Genomic DNA, 15,733 nt, shown 5'->3' with positions numbered 1-15,733 from the left:
CCCGCCGGCCGGCCGGAAGGGCTCTCTCTGCGGGTGCGACTCCCGCCGCTGCCCCTTCCCGGCCCGGCCCCGCGCCGGGAGACCGGTTTCCACCGCACCTTCCAAGTTCGGGGGTGTGGGACTCGCGGGCCGAACCTGCTGTGGTTTCGACCCGGAAGCTGGTTACTAAGAGCAGGAGGGTGCGCCGGCTCGGCCGCGCCCCTCACTCTGGCGTCCGCGAGGCCGCGTCTCCAAGGAAGGGGGCACTCACGGGGGCATCTTCCAGCCCGTGAGTCCCACTTCTCACGCTTTGCCCTGGAGCAAGGCAGAGAGATCCAAGGGACCCATCCACGCTGCGCCGTCCTTCCCGGACCAGCGCGGAGCTCGAATCCAGGTCTCCCGACGCCTGTGCCGGCACTGGGCACAGCGGCGCGGCTCCCCCTTTCCCCGGCATGCCTCCGACCGCCCCAACCCTGCTTACCTGTCCTGGCGGTGCACACACAGAACCACACAACTAAAATCACATCCCTCGGCATCGCTCCCGAGGGTCCCCGCCAAACGGGGCGCGCGGAAACCAGGAGGAAACAAATGCGCCTGGATCCTAAGGCGCGCCGGGCACGGAGCGGCCAAACTTGCTAGCGGGCGGCGGGGGAGGTGGCTCGGCAAGCGCCGGGTGCTGCGCTCGGGGATCGCGCCCCGCAAGGCGGCCCCGGCCGCCCCGCCCCCAGCCCGCCCCCCACCGCGGGCGGCGGCGGCGCGGGGCTCGGGTCCCGGTCCCCGCTGCGGCTGCGCCCGCCTCGGAGGTGGGGCGGGAGCTCGGGGCTCGGCCACTCCGGCAGGTTGCTCTCGGCGCTGGGATCGGGTTCTCCTGCTTCGCTCGCCGACCTGCGAGGACCCGGCGGCAGGCGCGGAAGCCGCTACCACCAGGAGCGCCGGAACTGGAGTCCCGGGACGCGCAGCCGATAGGGAGACGCTGAAGACGCCAGGCGCCCCCTCGGCTTCACGCTCTCCAGCCCGGCCGAGCTGGCCTCGCCACTGTCTCTGGCTCTGCTTCGCCGCCGCCGTGGGGGCTGCCGAAGTTGCCACAGTTCATCCCGGCCGAGACGAAGAGCCGCCGAGCCCTCGCGAGTGGGCTTTTCCCCCCCGCGGGAACCCTGACCCGGGCGGCGCCACGGAGCGCGCCCAGCCCCTCCCCGGAAAACAATTACTCGGGATTCGCTCGGGCGACGGGGAGGGGAGGGGCGATGGGCTGAGGGGGATGGCGGCCGAGTCAGTGCTCACCACCTGTACCTCCGTCTCCTCTCTCGGGGGGACCCCCCCCCTCTCTCTGGGCACACGCTTTGGGAGCGCGGAGGGAGGCCGCCGAGGCGGGGGGCACCGAAGAAGGGTCCCCGAGCTGGAATGAGATGCAGGGGGATTAGGGGAGTCTATCTGCAAACCTTCCGGTTCTGCAGGGCAAATGCTGCCACATAGGGGAAATTCCTAACCATTTTTTTTTCTCGGTGACTTGATGGTTCTGTGAAAAGCCCTACTCTCCTTTCATAGTTACGTTTTGGCCTCTCTCGCAGTGCCTCTGGGACCCTTCCCCCGCCCCAACAATATTCCCCGAAGAGGAAAGTTAGACTTTGTTGTGGGCAAAAAGAGAAGGCCTCTTCCTACTCTGTGACCCCCTTCCGGACCCCGGCCTTCCCTATAAAGATATCCCAGGTGTTGTCGCACTTCCATCCAGGAATATTATTAATAGCTAGGATGCAGAATCGTGAAATCAGATGACGGAACCTCTGATTTACACCAAATGAGCCGCCCGGGGATTTAAAGCTCCTCCACTTGGCCTCACTGGGCTCCTCTCTCTGAGCCCACCCCACCCCTTTAATATTTGCAATCCCTGGGGAGGAAAGGGAAACTTCTTTGAACAGCCTTCCCTCATCTCCAGGAAACCAGTCCCAACGTTTCAGAATTCTTTTCACTGATAAGGATCTGCCCTTCTCATTTCTTTCACCCCCTCTCACTCCCCATATTTCTAATCCCCACATGACTAGGACCCCAGGAGACCCTACTGAAGGTCACCAAATTAGCAGCGCTGCTTATTAAGAGAGAAGCTTCTACATGCTCTTCTGGTCTCTGCCCTATTTTTCTGGATATTTCTGTATGCGAGCCACTGTCCCACTTGGCCCTTCACGTTGTGGTCCCTTGGCAGATGAAAAAGAAAGTGAACAAGCAGGTAAATTCGAGCTCCTGATGGCTGAGGAGGAAGGAGGGAAGTCAACAAAGAAGTGTATCTTGTACTCTGGAAGTTGAGCTGAAAGATTAAGAGGTAAACTGATGTCAAAGTTAAAGTGATTCTCCAACTCTTCTGGGATTCAACTCAAGCCCAGAGGGGATCTGTCTGCCTTGACTCTGCGTTTTCATTATAGAGTAGGGACTTTTTCCTTCGACCTGGAGCATGTTACTTTTAAAGCCAGCATTAAAATCACACATCTTGCAGAAAATAGGGTTCAAGTTTAGTTGGGACTGTGAATGAGAATACCCATAAACCACGTTGTGTTGTGAGAGCCACGGCCCCTCTCTCCTCTGCAGTTTTTTAAATACACCTCAACAGGAGCAGCCTTTAGTGGTTTTGAACTGTTGTTTCAAAGGCCCTTTCATTGGTGTCAGAAATCCTAGAATCCCTGGAAGTCACAGTGACCCCAGCAAAGGGAAAATGTGGTCTGGGTAAGGCGTTTAGCGTTCTCTATCTTGAAGTCTGTGTAATTAGTTGGTCCTGTGGGATGGGGCTTTTAGCGTGTTCCATTAAAAAATAAAGCAAGACATATGTTCTGTCAAAGCTTTGCAGCATCATATCCATTAACAATAACAAGAGTTAATCTCAATAAGGTCATAAATCTTCCTACATAACTCAGTACTTCGATCCCCTCGTATAAGTGCATTTCTTGAGTGGGGATTCTGAGTGTGTAGACCTGTTCGGCTAAGGTAACTTTCACAGAATACACCCAGCAAATTTCTGTAGTGGCAATGAAGGGACCACGTGGCTGTGTAGGTGCTATATTGGGATATCGCGATGGGACCCGTGCTCAGTGGAGGAAGCAATGAGACTGCATTAACCCAATGGCATATCACGAGTCTACCCTTCCCTTCTTTTTTTTTTTTTTAAAGATTTGATTTATTTATTTGACAGAGAGACAGCCGGCGAGAGAGGGAACACAAGCAGGGAGAGTAGGAGAGGAAGAAGCAGGCTCCCAGTGGAGGACCCCGATGCAGGGCTCGACCCCAGAACGCTGGGATCATGCCCTGAGCCAAAGGTGGCGCCCCACCCCTTCCCTTCTGAATAGCTTCCTTCGTGGTTTCTCCAGGAGCCAGGAGCTTCCTTTGATTACCTCTCCACCTCTCCTTCCTGACCCTTAAATATCAGCCCTCTTCTCTTCCAGCCACACTCACTCCTCCATGTTCTCATCGAACTTCATGGTTTTCAGTACTGTCTATAATGGATGAGTCTCAAATGTGTATCCCCAGCCCCACTCTCTCCTTTGAACCCCAGGCTTATCCACCGAACTACCTATTAGGTGTTAAATGTAATATGACCACATCATCAAAATTAAAAACATTTGTGCTTCCGAGAGGACACCAGAGGAAGTGAAAAGACAACTCCCAGAACAGGGGAAAAATTGCAAGTTATATATCTGATTGAGACTTGTATCTATTAAGAAGCTATTACAAATAGACAACGCAACTTGAAAACTGGGCAAAGGATCTGAAGAGACATTCCTCCAAAGAAGATATACAAAAAGCCAATAAACACATGAAAAGATGCTCAACATCATTAGCCATCTGGGAAATGCCGATCAAAACTACAGTGAGCTCTCACTTCACAGCCACTAGGATAGCTAAAATCAGAGACAGATAATAAATGTTGACAAGGAAGTGGAGAAATTAGATCCCTCATATACTGCTGGTGGGGATGTAAAATGGTTCTTCAAACCATTAAACATAAAGTCACCATATGATCCAGCAATTGTATTCCTAGGTACACACACAAGAGAAATGAAAACAAATGTCCACACGCTAAGTTGTGCACAAGCGTTCTTAGCAGCATTACTCATAATAGCCAAAAGGTGGAAATAGCCCAGTGCCCATCAACCGATGAATGAATAAATAAATGTGACGTATTTACACTGTGGAATATTATTCAGCAATAAAGAGAAATGAAGTACTCGTGCACGCCGTAACACAGATGAATCTTGAAAACATTATACTAAGTGGAAGAAGCCAGTCACAAGGGATTACATCTTATTCCATCTATAAGAAATGTCCAGAATCAGCAAATCTACAGAGACAGTAGCATAGTGGCTGCCTAGGGCTGAGGGGAAGGGGAAGGAAGGATTAGCAGGTGACAGCTAAAGAGCACAAGGTTTATTTGGGGGGTAATGAAGATGTTCTAACGTGGATTGTGGTGGTGAATGAAGAACTCACAGATTAATATACTAAAACCCGTTGAGTTGTACACTTTAAATAGTTTCGCTTGATGGTATGTAAATTGTATCTCAATAAAGCTGTTTTTTAAAAAAAAAAACTTTAATGTCATGGGGGAAAAAATTATAATATGGCCAAATGAGGACTTTTGATTTTTCCCTCCTCCCAAACTTGCTTCCTGCTGCCTTCTAAGAGATGGGACCAGCCTTCACCAGGTGCTCCAACCAAATAACCTGGGTCATCCTTGACTCGCTTTCCCTATACCCCCACATTCAAGCCATCAAGCCCTGTCAGTATACCTTAAGGAAAAACCCCAAATCAGCCACCTCTCACTGCCCCTCACTACTCCCACCTTGCTCTAGTCCATCATTGTCCCTTTCCTGGTCCACTGCCATCAATTCCCAATTATTCCCTCTGCCTCCTCTCTTGCTGCTTACAATTCACTCCCCACCGCCAAGCAGTCATAGTCTGCTTTTTAAACCATGTGTCCAATCCCATTCTGTTGCAAAAAATACCCCTGCACTTTTCCACCATGTTGTAAAAACATCCAAACATCTCACTAAGTAAGCCTCTGCCCACTCCCCACCCCTTGCCCCCTCCAGATCAGCTTTCTTGCTATTCCTCAAACATTCCAAGTTCCTACCCTCCTCATGGACTGCTCCCACTCCCTGGAACATTGTTCCCATAAATTTTTGTGTGAGTCTCTTTTTATGTCTCTCAAATCTCCATTCGAACGTCAGCTCCTTGGGAGCCCCTACCTAAAGAAGGGTCTTCTTCTCATTTCACCGTGGTCTCTGTCTGCCTCCTTCCCTAGCTTTATTTTTATAGTGCTTCCTATTATCTGAAATAATGATTTAGTCATTGGCTTATTTATTCTGTCTCGCCAGTGCAATACAAGCTCCACAGGAGTAGGATTTTTGCCTTTCTTGTTCATCAATATATCTCCCCACCTAGAACAGTACCTAGCACATTTTAGGAGCTGAATGACTCCGTGGACGGTCTCCCGGAAGCAGCATGGAGAACGGACGTTTCTCACTGGTCATCACCAAGGCAACGGACTGCCTTATCGCACTGGCCCCCAGCACTGCCCCACTGCTGACTCTGTGGGACAGTGGATCCCACAGAGGGCAAGCAAGAAGGACTCTTTGTAGCATCCAAACGAAATCCACAAGCTAGAGGCAGATCCGAGGCAGAGAAACTTTGCATCTCATTTACTGCCCCTCAGCCCGCCCCCGCCCAAACTGCTGTCCTTGGTCCAAACAGCCTTTCAACTACCTTCACATCTGTGGACACATAACAAGCTTCCTTATAAAACTGGAGAAAATCAGAGGATAGTGCTGTTACAGATTGGATTGTGTCCCCCAAAAGGGTATTTCGGAATCCTCACCCTCCAGTACGTATGCATGTGACCTTGTTTAGAAACTGTGTTTTTGCAGATGTCATTGAGTCGAGATGAGGTCACGAGTGTGGGCCTTAATTCAATATGGCCTTCTAAGAAGAGGAAATGCCATGGGACGACAGAGACAGGGAGAACACCATGGGACAAAGGAGGCCAGCAGTGAAGTGTTCCAGCCACCAGAAGCTGGAGGACGCAAGGGAGGGTCCTCCCCCAGAGGCTTCGGAAGGCGGATGGCCCTGCCAACACCTCGATTTTAGATTCCTAACTTCCAGAACTATGAGAGTCCCAGTTTCTGTGTGAAGCCTTCCAGTTCGTATTGCTATGATATGGCTGCCCTAGAAATTAATACAAGTGCCAATTTGGGGGCAGAGCCTAGGAAAACGCAAAAACCCCAAGTCTCCTTCACAAGCTGGCAGCCCCAGCACCCCTGGAAACCATGCACCCTAACCTTTGTGGGTATTCTCATTTCCTGAAGCACGCATGCAACCCCTCATAAAGAGGGGTTGAATGAGTACATTCATGCACGTACTTCTGTCTCTAGAGGAATATATGAATTCTACATGAAAAATGTCGCCTTCCGATTACTACATTCAAACTTAAATGACATTCAAATTAGAGGGACTTCTATTTTGCTAAGTTAACTATTATCCTTCTGTCTTGCAGCTTCAACCACTGTTTGGACCAAAGCTAGGTATCAACCTGCAGGAAGACAGATAGAAAAATCTTTAGAGAGACATGTAGATAAAGGCATCTCATAATTCTCCAGATGAAACCCTCCTAATCTCTAACATCAATAATCTTGGAGGAGTTGCAAGGTTCCGATGACAAGAACCAAGGTGTGCACATACCCAGATTTTAAGGACTGTCATGCAGGAAGCACACGTTGTCCATTCCTGTAGACCAGGGAAACCAGACACGCCACCCTCCAGCAGGAGAGTGTCCCCCCAGAAACAGGCCTTGCCCCAACCCTGACCAGAATAATAATGGCTCCATTTATTACATGTAACTCTGGCTGGGTTACTGTTCTAAGAGAAGTGCTTTCCAAGGATTTAGTCCTCAAGACAACCCAATTCGGTAAGCAGGATTACTATACCTATTTTACAGATACGGAAACTGAGCCATTTGCCAAAGGAGCAGCTGAGCCAAGCTTCAAACCCAAGCAGCATGACTACAGAATCTGTGTGCTGAATTGTTAAGCTTCAGAACTGTCTACTGCTTCTCCTGGGATGAAGCCCGGGGAGTCAGTCTCCTTGTTGAGGTCTTGTGGGAGAGGAGTAAATAGCAGTTCTGTTCCCTGCATAAGTTTTGACCAACTGATAAGTAAAAGAGTTAGCAGGGGGCCAAACATGAGTTTTATGAACATAGACACAATGCTGGAAGAGACTAGCTTACTGTGGAAGTCCAATGGACTGGCCATCTCTAGGCTGGACCTTGGCACAGCCATCAGCTCCCATTGGTGTGGATGAAGCAAGAGTGTAAAAGAGAATTCATTGAGAAATGAGGACCAATGGCTCTGCCCTCTCCTCTGTAAGGAGTAGGAAGGGAGTGGAATAAAAGGCCAAAAGAGTTTAAGGAAAATTTCTCATCATGGACACCAAATGTGCGGGGAAGAGATGACTGACTCCCCCTCCACAACTTTCAAACTTTCCTCCATAAAGTCTCCTTCATAAAGTGTCACTTGGCTGCCCATAAAAGTGTGTACCCGGTCTTCTTATCTAGGCCTTAAAACAATACTTTATTCCTACTAGAAGTCCCATGTGCTCAACCGTGTTACCATCACTCTGCGGGAAAGTTAGGAGGAAGGCATCCTCTCATACCTGCTCACACGGAGCGAGGACAGACGGAGAAGTCCTCACTGAAAACAGCTTCCATGAGCAAGTCTATGACCCAAAGCCACTGAATAGATGAATAGCCACTGAAGGAATTTCAGGCCCTGGGATGGCATAGTAAGAGGTTTTAGAACCAGGAGAGCTCACTCTAGTCACGTTAGGCAACAACCTATCCCATCGGTTCATGAGACTGGCTCTGTCAGCTACATAAAATGGAAATTGTCCTTTCCAATGCTTTTTAGACTACTTTCCAGAGTCACAGGCCACAAAAAATTCTCCTTGCCAACAAAGTAACATTAAACTTTCCCACATTTCCCAGTGGTTCCCTAGGTCTCCTTCTAGTCCTCCTAGTTTATTTAATGACCTGTATCACTGAGGATTCCATCTGGCTTTGTATAACAGAAAATCTCCCAAACAATAATAACTTCAATAAGAGATGTTTGATTCTAGAGCTGGGCAGTCCACGTTTCATCCGCTGGTTCTATGAATACTCAGGGATCCAGGCTCCTTCCAGATCTCTGCTCTGTCATCCCTATGATCCAATATGGCTGCTGATACTCCAGCCATTATATCCACATTCCAGATAGCAAACATGGAATAGAATAAAGAGAAGAAGACCATACCTCAGAGTTCCATGTATCGCTTCTATTTATCTTCACGTAGAACTTAGTCATACGGCCATTCCCTATGTTTCTGTTAGCTGTTGCTGCATAACGACCAGCCACAAAGTTTCAGTGGCATACAACACCAAGCATGTATTCTTACATATCTGCAGGCTGGCTAGGATTCAGCTCATCTGGGCTGGTCTCAGCTAGGCACTTCCGCTTCAGGCCACAGTGGCTGAGCTGATTGATTTCTCATAGCGGGTCTATGTGTCAGTTGAGTGGCTCTCTCCCACATGCCTCTCATCTGCCTTGGACCAGCGGGTTAGCCAGGACATGTTTTTCTCATGGCACAAGGAGTCACAAATGAGCAAGTGGCAACAGGCCAGGTCTCCTAAGGTCTAGACTCAAAACGGGCACACTGTCACTTCTGCTCACGTGCTATTAAAGGCAAGGGGCAAGAAATACCATCTGTTCACGATGAGGACATTGGCCCGGATGTGATTCAGGGTTGGGTGAAGAAGTAGAGTCAGCAGCCAATCTACCATACCTGCTGCAAGGGGACTGGGAAATGTCACATTTGGCCGAGTGACAATAAGCCTAGTTAAAATTGAAGACGTTACTAAAGAATAGAAGAACAGGAATCCAGAGAAATTCAGTCTCCACCACTCTCTCTCGCACTGTACCAACTTTGCGGAATACCAGGACTGGCTTGGTGCCAGTTCATCCTGCCCCCACGTCAAGACACAGGGTGTGTAGGGTTGTGAAGCTCTCCCAAGAAGGCGAGAACAGGGAAGGCGTGCACATCAAGACTATCATGGGCTCGTGCTTAGCAGGACTCTCCACTTTTGAGCAGGTGGGGCCGAGTGATTTTTTTGTTTATTATGGTCTGTGTCAAAGCTCTCAGCCAAGAAAGATCAAATTCATGCTACCTCAGAAAGTAGGGCGTAAAGCTCTCTCTGAGCGTCTGTCCCCAACCCCCACATGGGATGGACATGAGGGACAAATTGTGCAAATGAGCATCCCTCATAAACAACCACAGAATCCCTCAGCCTCCACTAAGTGAGTGAGAGGAGAAGGCATGAGGAAACACTATGCAGCCTGTCCTGAAACCCCTGAGCCACACCTGCCCCAGCACCTGCCCTGGACTCTGAGACAGCGCCAAGATCCAGAAACTAACATGGCAGCACTTAGCAGGGCAAGAGTCTCCAGGACCATTCTCCAGCCCCCCTGCCATGTCTATTCCTATTGGTTCATGTCATCTCCACGTGGAGTGCTCTAACTTTTCAATGTAACCCCTGGTGGCCCCAGTCACATGAGTCAGGAAGGAGATTACCTGCTAGAGACCCCAAATATTTCTAGACTTATACCCTGGTTGGTGTCTTGGAGTTCACCTCTGACATTTTGAAAGGGCTGGTTTCTTGCATAATCAAACCAGTGATTTTGCTTCAAGTTCCTCCCCACTCTCATCCATCCTTGACACAGAGACCAGGTCAACGTTCCAAATGCACAAATCGGACTCTAATAGTAAACACTCAACATTCACTGGCAGTGTTACATTTTCACATACAAACTTCAGTTGAATCGTCTCAGCAACTATGTTCCTGTTTTATAAGCGAGAATATGGAGACTGTGTAAACAAGGAAAGGAGCTGGCCCTTGACCCCAAGACAGTGCTTTTCTCCGGCATCATAGCTGCCTCTGCCAGGAAATCTCTCTCCACTATTCAATAACCTTCCATGGCTCCCAGTGGCCTGTCAGACAGCATCCGGACTCTTTATGTTGGCATTGAAGGAATTTGACTGTTAAGTCCTAAACTACATTTTCAGCCTCAGGCCTCACTTCCCACAAGCATTTACTGTATCTTCCAGTTTCATCCATCACTTCTAAGACAGATGGTCTGTCTTACACCCATGCCATCACTTACGTGCTTTCATCTACCTGGAAAGCTCATCTTAACACCCTCCTTGTGGTCAACATCCTCCCCAGATCCCTATCTTATGAAATCTTGCCTAATCCTCTCAGCCAGAAGAAATCTCTTCCTCTGTACCTCCTTCATATATTCTTATCCTAAATCCTTTTGTTGCACGTTGCACTTTCCACTGTATATTATGGCAATGTACATACCAATCTTAAAGCTCCACTCAGCCTGAGTAACCTGAAGGGAAGGATCTAGTCTTACTCATGGTTTTTGGGTTTGTTTTGTTTTGTTTTGTTTTTGCACATTATTGCACTGAGCTCTGTCCCTTGTACAGAGCCAATACTCAATATTTGTTCATTCAGTTAAAAAATACATTTATTGAGTATCTACTGTGTGTCACAAACTCTTAGGTACTGGAAACATAAATAATGAAGACCCTGAGTAGAGTGGAAAAGTAAATAAATGAGAGACTGAATCAATGAATCGTGGAAGTGTGAGTCTGCTTCAGTGTGGATCCATACTATATTCTAGTCATTATTTTCTCCTAATCCTACAAGTGTTTGGAGAAGTTTGCTGTAAAGGGGAAGGGGACTAAGTTAAATGACTTGGAAAATCACGATTCTCCTAAAATTACAGATTACACTAAACTGCAAGAAAGGAGTGTCCCAACTGCACATAGTCTCTGTTTTACATATTAGAATGTGTAAATCACAGAAGTAAACCCAATCTTTGTAAAGTTGAGGTGTTTTAGAAGACACTGGAGGAGTTTCCTGTTGTAAAGAGTCCCCATGGTGAATTTTCTAGACAGTGACTACTCCTCCCACATGGGTCTCTTCTAAATCCAGTTCCCACAAAACAGACTATTGTATGAGAACTTGTGTATCAGAGATACTGCAGGGAATGGCCTTGGACTTCCATGCAACTGTGAGATTCTGAATCTCTGGTTCCAGGAGAGACATCTAGAGAGAAGGAGGAAGGAAGCATGAGCAAAAGCAGAGGACTATCAAAGGAATAAGCTACGTAGGAAAATAGCTGCAAAGTACAGGGGACCAGTAGCTGTCAAACAAATGAAAACAAGAGGACAGATTGGGTGGAGGAAGACGGGAGAGTTGTAAGTGCGAACACCACACTAGCTCCTCCCAGACAGAGCCCTGCATCCCTCTTTAACATCCCAGAGTAGACTGATTCTGCCATGGTGCGTGAGCTCTGTGCTTCCCACATTTTATTACTATCCCAGTTTAGAGAAAGACTATTTAAAAAAAAATTTTTTTTTTTAAGATTTATTTAGTATTTTAGAGAGAGAGAGCATGTGAGTGCGCATGGGGGCAGGGGGCAGAGGGAGAGGGCAAGAGAGACTTTCAAGCAGACTCGCCACTAAGCACAGAGCCTGACGCTAGCCTCGGTCCCAAGACCCTGAGATTATGAGCTGAGCAGAAATCAAGAGTTGAATGCTCAACCAACTGAGCCACCCAGGCACCACTATTTATTTATTTGAAGCTATTATTTAAATTCTAGTTAGTCAACATATACGGTAAAATTGGGTCCAGGTGTAGAATTCAGTGATTCATCACTTACATATGACCCACTGCTCATCACACAAGTGTAAGGAAAGACGATTTAAAAGGGAGTATAAAAACACAACAGAGCATTTCCAAGTAAAATTCTATGGCTTCTGAGATCTTTTGAAATGGTCCGAAGAAATACTGCAAGATTCCCGTCCAGAGTGGAGACAGGGATAAGCGAGAAAAACCTGGACATGAGTTGATAATTGTTGAAACTGAGTGACGTAAACATGGGAATTCATTACTCCATACTCCCCACTTTTATGTATGCTTGAGAATTCTCAAAAAAAGTCAACAGAAAACACAACTGAGCAAGAGGATTTCAGGAGTGAAACCAAGGAGGATGAGGCCGCACCAAATTCTGGTCCCACCACGCTCTCTTCCTTCATCTTTCACCATAAGGTCTTACACTGAGTTAGGGATTTGCCACTCAGTCTCCATGCTCGAGTGCAAGGTTATGGACAAGGCTGAGTGTGGGTGTGTGTCACTCCCATTACACGGGATGGACACGCATGCTTTTGGCAGGTTTTCAGAATCAGCTTGTGAGGGCATTTCTTTCCCCTCTAAAGGTGGCCCAGCCAAGCCCCGTAGGCTGTCAACACAGAAGCTGAAGATGGAAGCAGAGGGTGATTGTGTTATATTCATTTGAGGACAGAGTCAAGCTTCTGGGTTGGCGGGATCAGACAGGAATGCCCAGCCACCAGTGGCATAGGAACTCAGGGCCGAACTCTGGGCAGGGAATGCCCACTTTAAGTGGGGGAATGGCCTTTATTGATTTGTTTGTTTAACAGAAATAGTCTTTCTACTAGGCTCTGAGTTCCTTGAGATCTGGGACTGTTCTATTTTTTATTCTGTTTTGCCTGGGGTCTAACTCAATGCAGAAGCTACATTAAACTTTTGCTGAATTGAAAAAAAGTTGAATTGAAGATTGGCAAAATGGTCATTCAAACACACCCAAGGATTCTACTCGCCCAGTCCCTCTGTTCAGAGTCACCTGGATTCTCCCGCTCCCTCTCCTCCTCCCCATGAGGGGTAATTAATAATTCAGCAAACAATAGTGCATTCTGTTGGTTAACAGTGTAACAATTTAACTGGCATTTGTTTCTGCAGCAGCACAATATCGCATTTTCCCAGGAGGGCAGTTTTCCATTTCTGTTCCAGATTCCTCCCAATAAAATAGATCAATCCTGGAGATACCTGAAGGCCATTTGTTAAGAAAGAGAGAATGTGGGTAATGGGTTTGTAATAGACACGATACTATAATCATCATGTTTTGAACACTGACATTTATTTAGGGTTTTGTGAACTCATACATTATTAAGATAAATTCTAATTTATATCGGTATATAATAGGCAAATATATAATACAATAAATTGCATTTGTAGACATAAATACAAAATTTGAGGTAGGGCCTCAAGAATAATGACTTTTTAAATGAATAGTGTACAGTATATAATATGTACTCTGTAAGATATATATATGATGCATCATTTGTAACATAATATATTTTCTTCATGTACAGTTAATGAAAAAATATAAGGACCTGATTAGGGAGCATATCTTTATTCATAGGCAACAGTACCACTTAAGATGCCTGCATTTAGGACATTAGCCAAGTACGCAATTTCAGAATAAACCTATCCCATGATAGGTCCATAAAGTGCAAAAGAAAGACCAAAAAAAAAAAAGACAAAACAGGTCCTAGTTAATTGCTAAGTATCACCCTAACAATAAAATACACCTATAAGGCAAATGGTTACCTGAAGATGTATTTAATCCACAGCAAGCAAATCAAACCACTGCTTTCAGAGGTGATGCACGCCCAATCTGAAAAGACTTTGTCTCTTTGGCTGTGAGCTGCTCAGAGGTGACCCCAGCTGAGACCACAATTCAAAATTACTTGGCCTTTCTGTATGGTTGAAGCAAAATCTGGGAAAGACAGGGAGCTTCGCTTTTACAAATTCTCGGGACGCTTCGTGGAGAAATGACTACCAAGATTAAACTCACCCAGACCTTTGCTCCCGCCCTGGAAGTTTTCTGCACGATACCCACCCAGGGTGAAACAGAGGACGTGCTCATTTGCTGGCCTTGGCCTTTGGTCCCTGCAAGACAACCTGCTATACAGCACGCTCTCACTTCAGTCATCTGCCTCAAAGAAGAGCGTCACAAACCCAGCTCCAGGGACGGCAGCAGCGGTCGGACGTTGCCGTCACGCATACATTTAGCAACAGTCATTGTGCAAGTCTCTGGCAAGAGGACAGTGACTGATGGCCAAGGGAACAGAAAAGAAAGAAAATTTTTTAATTTTAGGCATGGGAAAACCATGCTGACCGGTGAAGGTTGTCCGGAAGAACTGAGGCACGTGTAGATAGCAGAATAAGAACTTCATTCAGGGAAACTCAAGTCTGATGCAATATTAGCATAAAGACAACCCAAGTCTTATCCATTTACAAGATCATTGTGTTAAATTCTTTTTAAAGTGCTGCTCACTGAAATACCAGTTGATTACATTTCTTACACATTAAAAACACATTGGAAATTTCAAAGACATTGAGGTCATCGAGATTTTGCATTGACCACAGCTTTCATGCAACGAGTAAATATAAAGGAAAAAGAAACAAACAAAATAAGACCAGATTGGACACACATGTACACAGACAGACACACAGCCCTAAAGAGATTAAAAGTTACTAATATGCAAGACAAACATTTGCATAAGAAGCCACAACACCAATAGTTAAGAAATACACATTTTTTTCTCCTTTTAGGATTTTACAAGGTTACTGCTTTTAACATATGGCTTTTTTTTTTCTCTGAATGGGTTTCTGGCATTTGTTGGTGCTGGGAAATAATCTCACAAGTGGAAAATACCCCACGATGCTGCACAGTGAACAAATGAAAGTTTATCCTCAGCAACTTGGTTTTTAACTCAGTTTGAAGGAGAACAGTCAAGTAGCAGTTTGTCACAATGCTGTTCATTTTCTTTTTATTCGTTCATATTTTTTTTCTTCCAATTGACTACGGAAGAAAACACATAGCGTGGAAACGTCCAGCCAAGTCTGGGGGGGGGGGGGTGCAGCCAAGGTCGATGCACGATGACGAGTCAGCTCGGACGCTGAACACCTCTCTGCCAGGGAAAGCCTCAGAGTGGAATATGGCTCGAGAAATGGGTAAAACTGAGTTTACAAAGTCACCGTTTCCAGATAAGTTCGGAACCTTTCCCCCTGAAGCGAATTTTACGTGAAACTTGGAAACTGTAGGGAAAGGGAAAAACACTCTGGCTGTTCAGGGAACAGCTACTGGGTCTTAACGTGGACAAATCCCAGTGAGCACCGAGGTAGCTGCCCCCACTGCAAAACACACTGCGCAGTGTGGCCGGCAAGGAGGTCCCTGCCCTCACAAGTCAACTTTCAGTTCGTAGAAAACAGACCTGGCAGCAGCCGGCGGGTTCCCCCTACCACCACCTTCTTTTAATCACAACAGCAATAATTACCAGAAATTGGGTTGGTACCCAGCATCCAACTCCAGTTTTTGCCAAGAGGCGAGAGAGGGAAGCCAAACATCATTCGTGCTGACACACGCATGCCAGTCCCGGAGAGAATGCTAATTGATTTCAGCTCTTTTCTTCAGCCTTCAAATTGGAAAGGCTGTAGATAATCTCCAAACCTACGTGATTCCTCCCTGCCTCTCCCACTCCACCAGTTATCAGTTGGAGAGGCTAATTTTTGGGTACCACTCTGTCTAATCTGCTACAGTAACGGGGGCTTCTCATCAATATGGCTTTCTTGGGGAAACCAGTGTTCAGGGCAGACGGTCACTATGGGAGACACTGGGACACAGGAGGCCATAGCTCAGCTTCCTAATGCTGCATCTAGGGGAGGCTCAGTTTAATTTGTGTGAGAGATTCTAGTAAGCTCTAGCTTTAGGAGAGAGGCAGGAAAGTACAAACATGCACTGCAGGTAAAAGAGATGAA

At 46.9% G+C, this 15,733-nt stretch overlaps 1 protein-coding gene across 2 annotated transcripts in view; it reads right to left on the bottom strand.

The window, feature by feature from the left end:
- NELL1 (neural EGFL like 1) overlaps positions 1–690 on the bottom strand; it is an 818,389-nt gene extending 817,699 nt beyond the window's left edge. For both annotated transcript variants that reach the window (XM_057317500.1, XM_048217676.2), the window contains exon 1: positions 461–690. In XM_057317500.1, coding sequence (XP_057173483.1) covers positions 461–515 — 55 coding nt within the window. In that variant the 5' untranslated portion in view covers positions 516–690. The remainder of the gene's footprint in view (positions 1–460) is intronic.
- Positions 691–15,733: the final 15,043 nt, after the last annotated feature.

Source organism: Ursus arctos, unplaced genomic scaffold (genome assembly GCF_023065955.2).
Source record: "Ursus arctos isolate Adak ecotype North America unplaced genomic scaffold, UrsArc2.0 scaffold_23, whole genome shotgun sequence".
Taxonomy (NCBI): Eukaryota; Metazoa; Chordata; class Mammalia; order Carnivora; family Ursidae; genus Ursus; species Ursus arctos.
The sequence above is the reverse complement of the archived record's forward strand: the minus strand, read 5'-3'. Positions and strand labels throughout refer to the sequence as shown.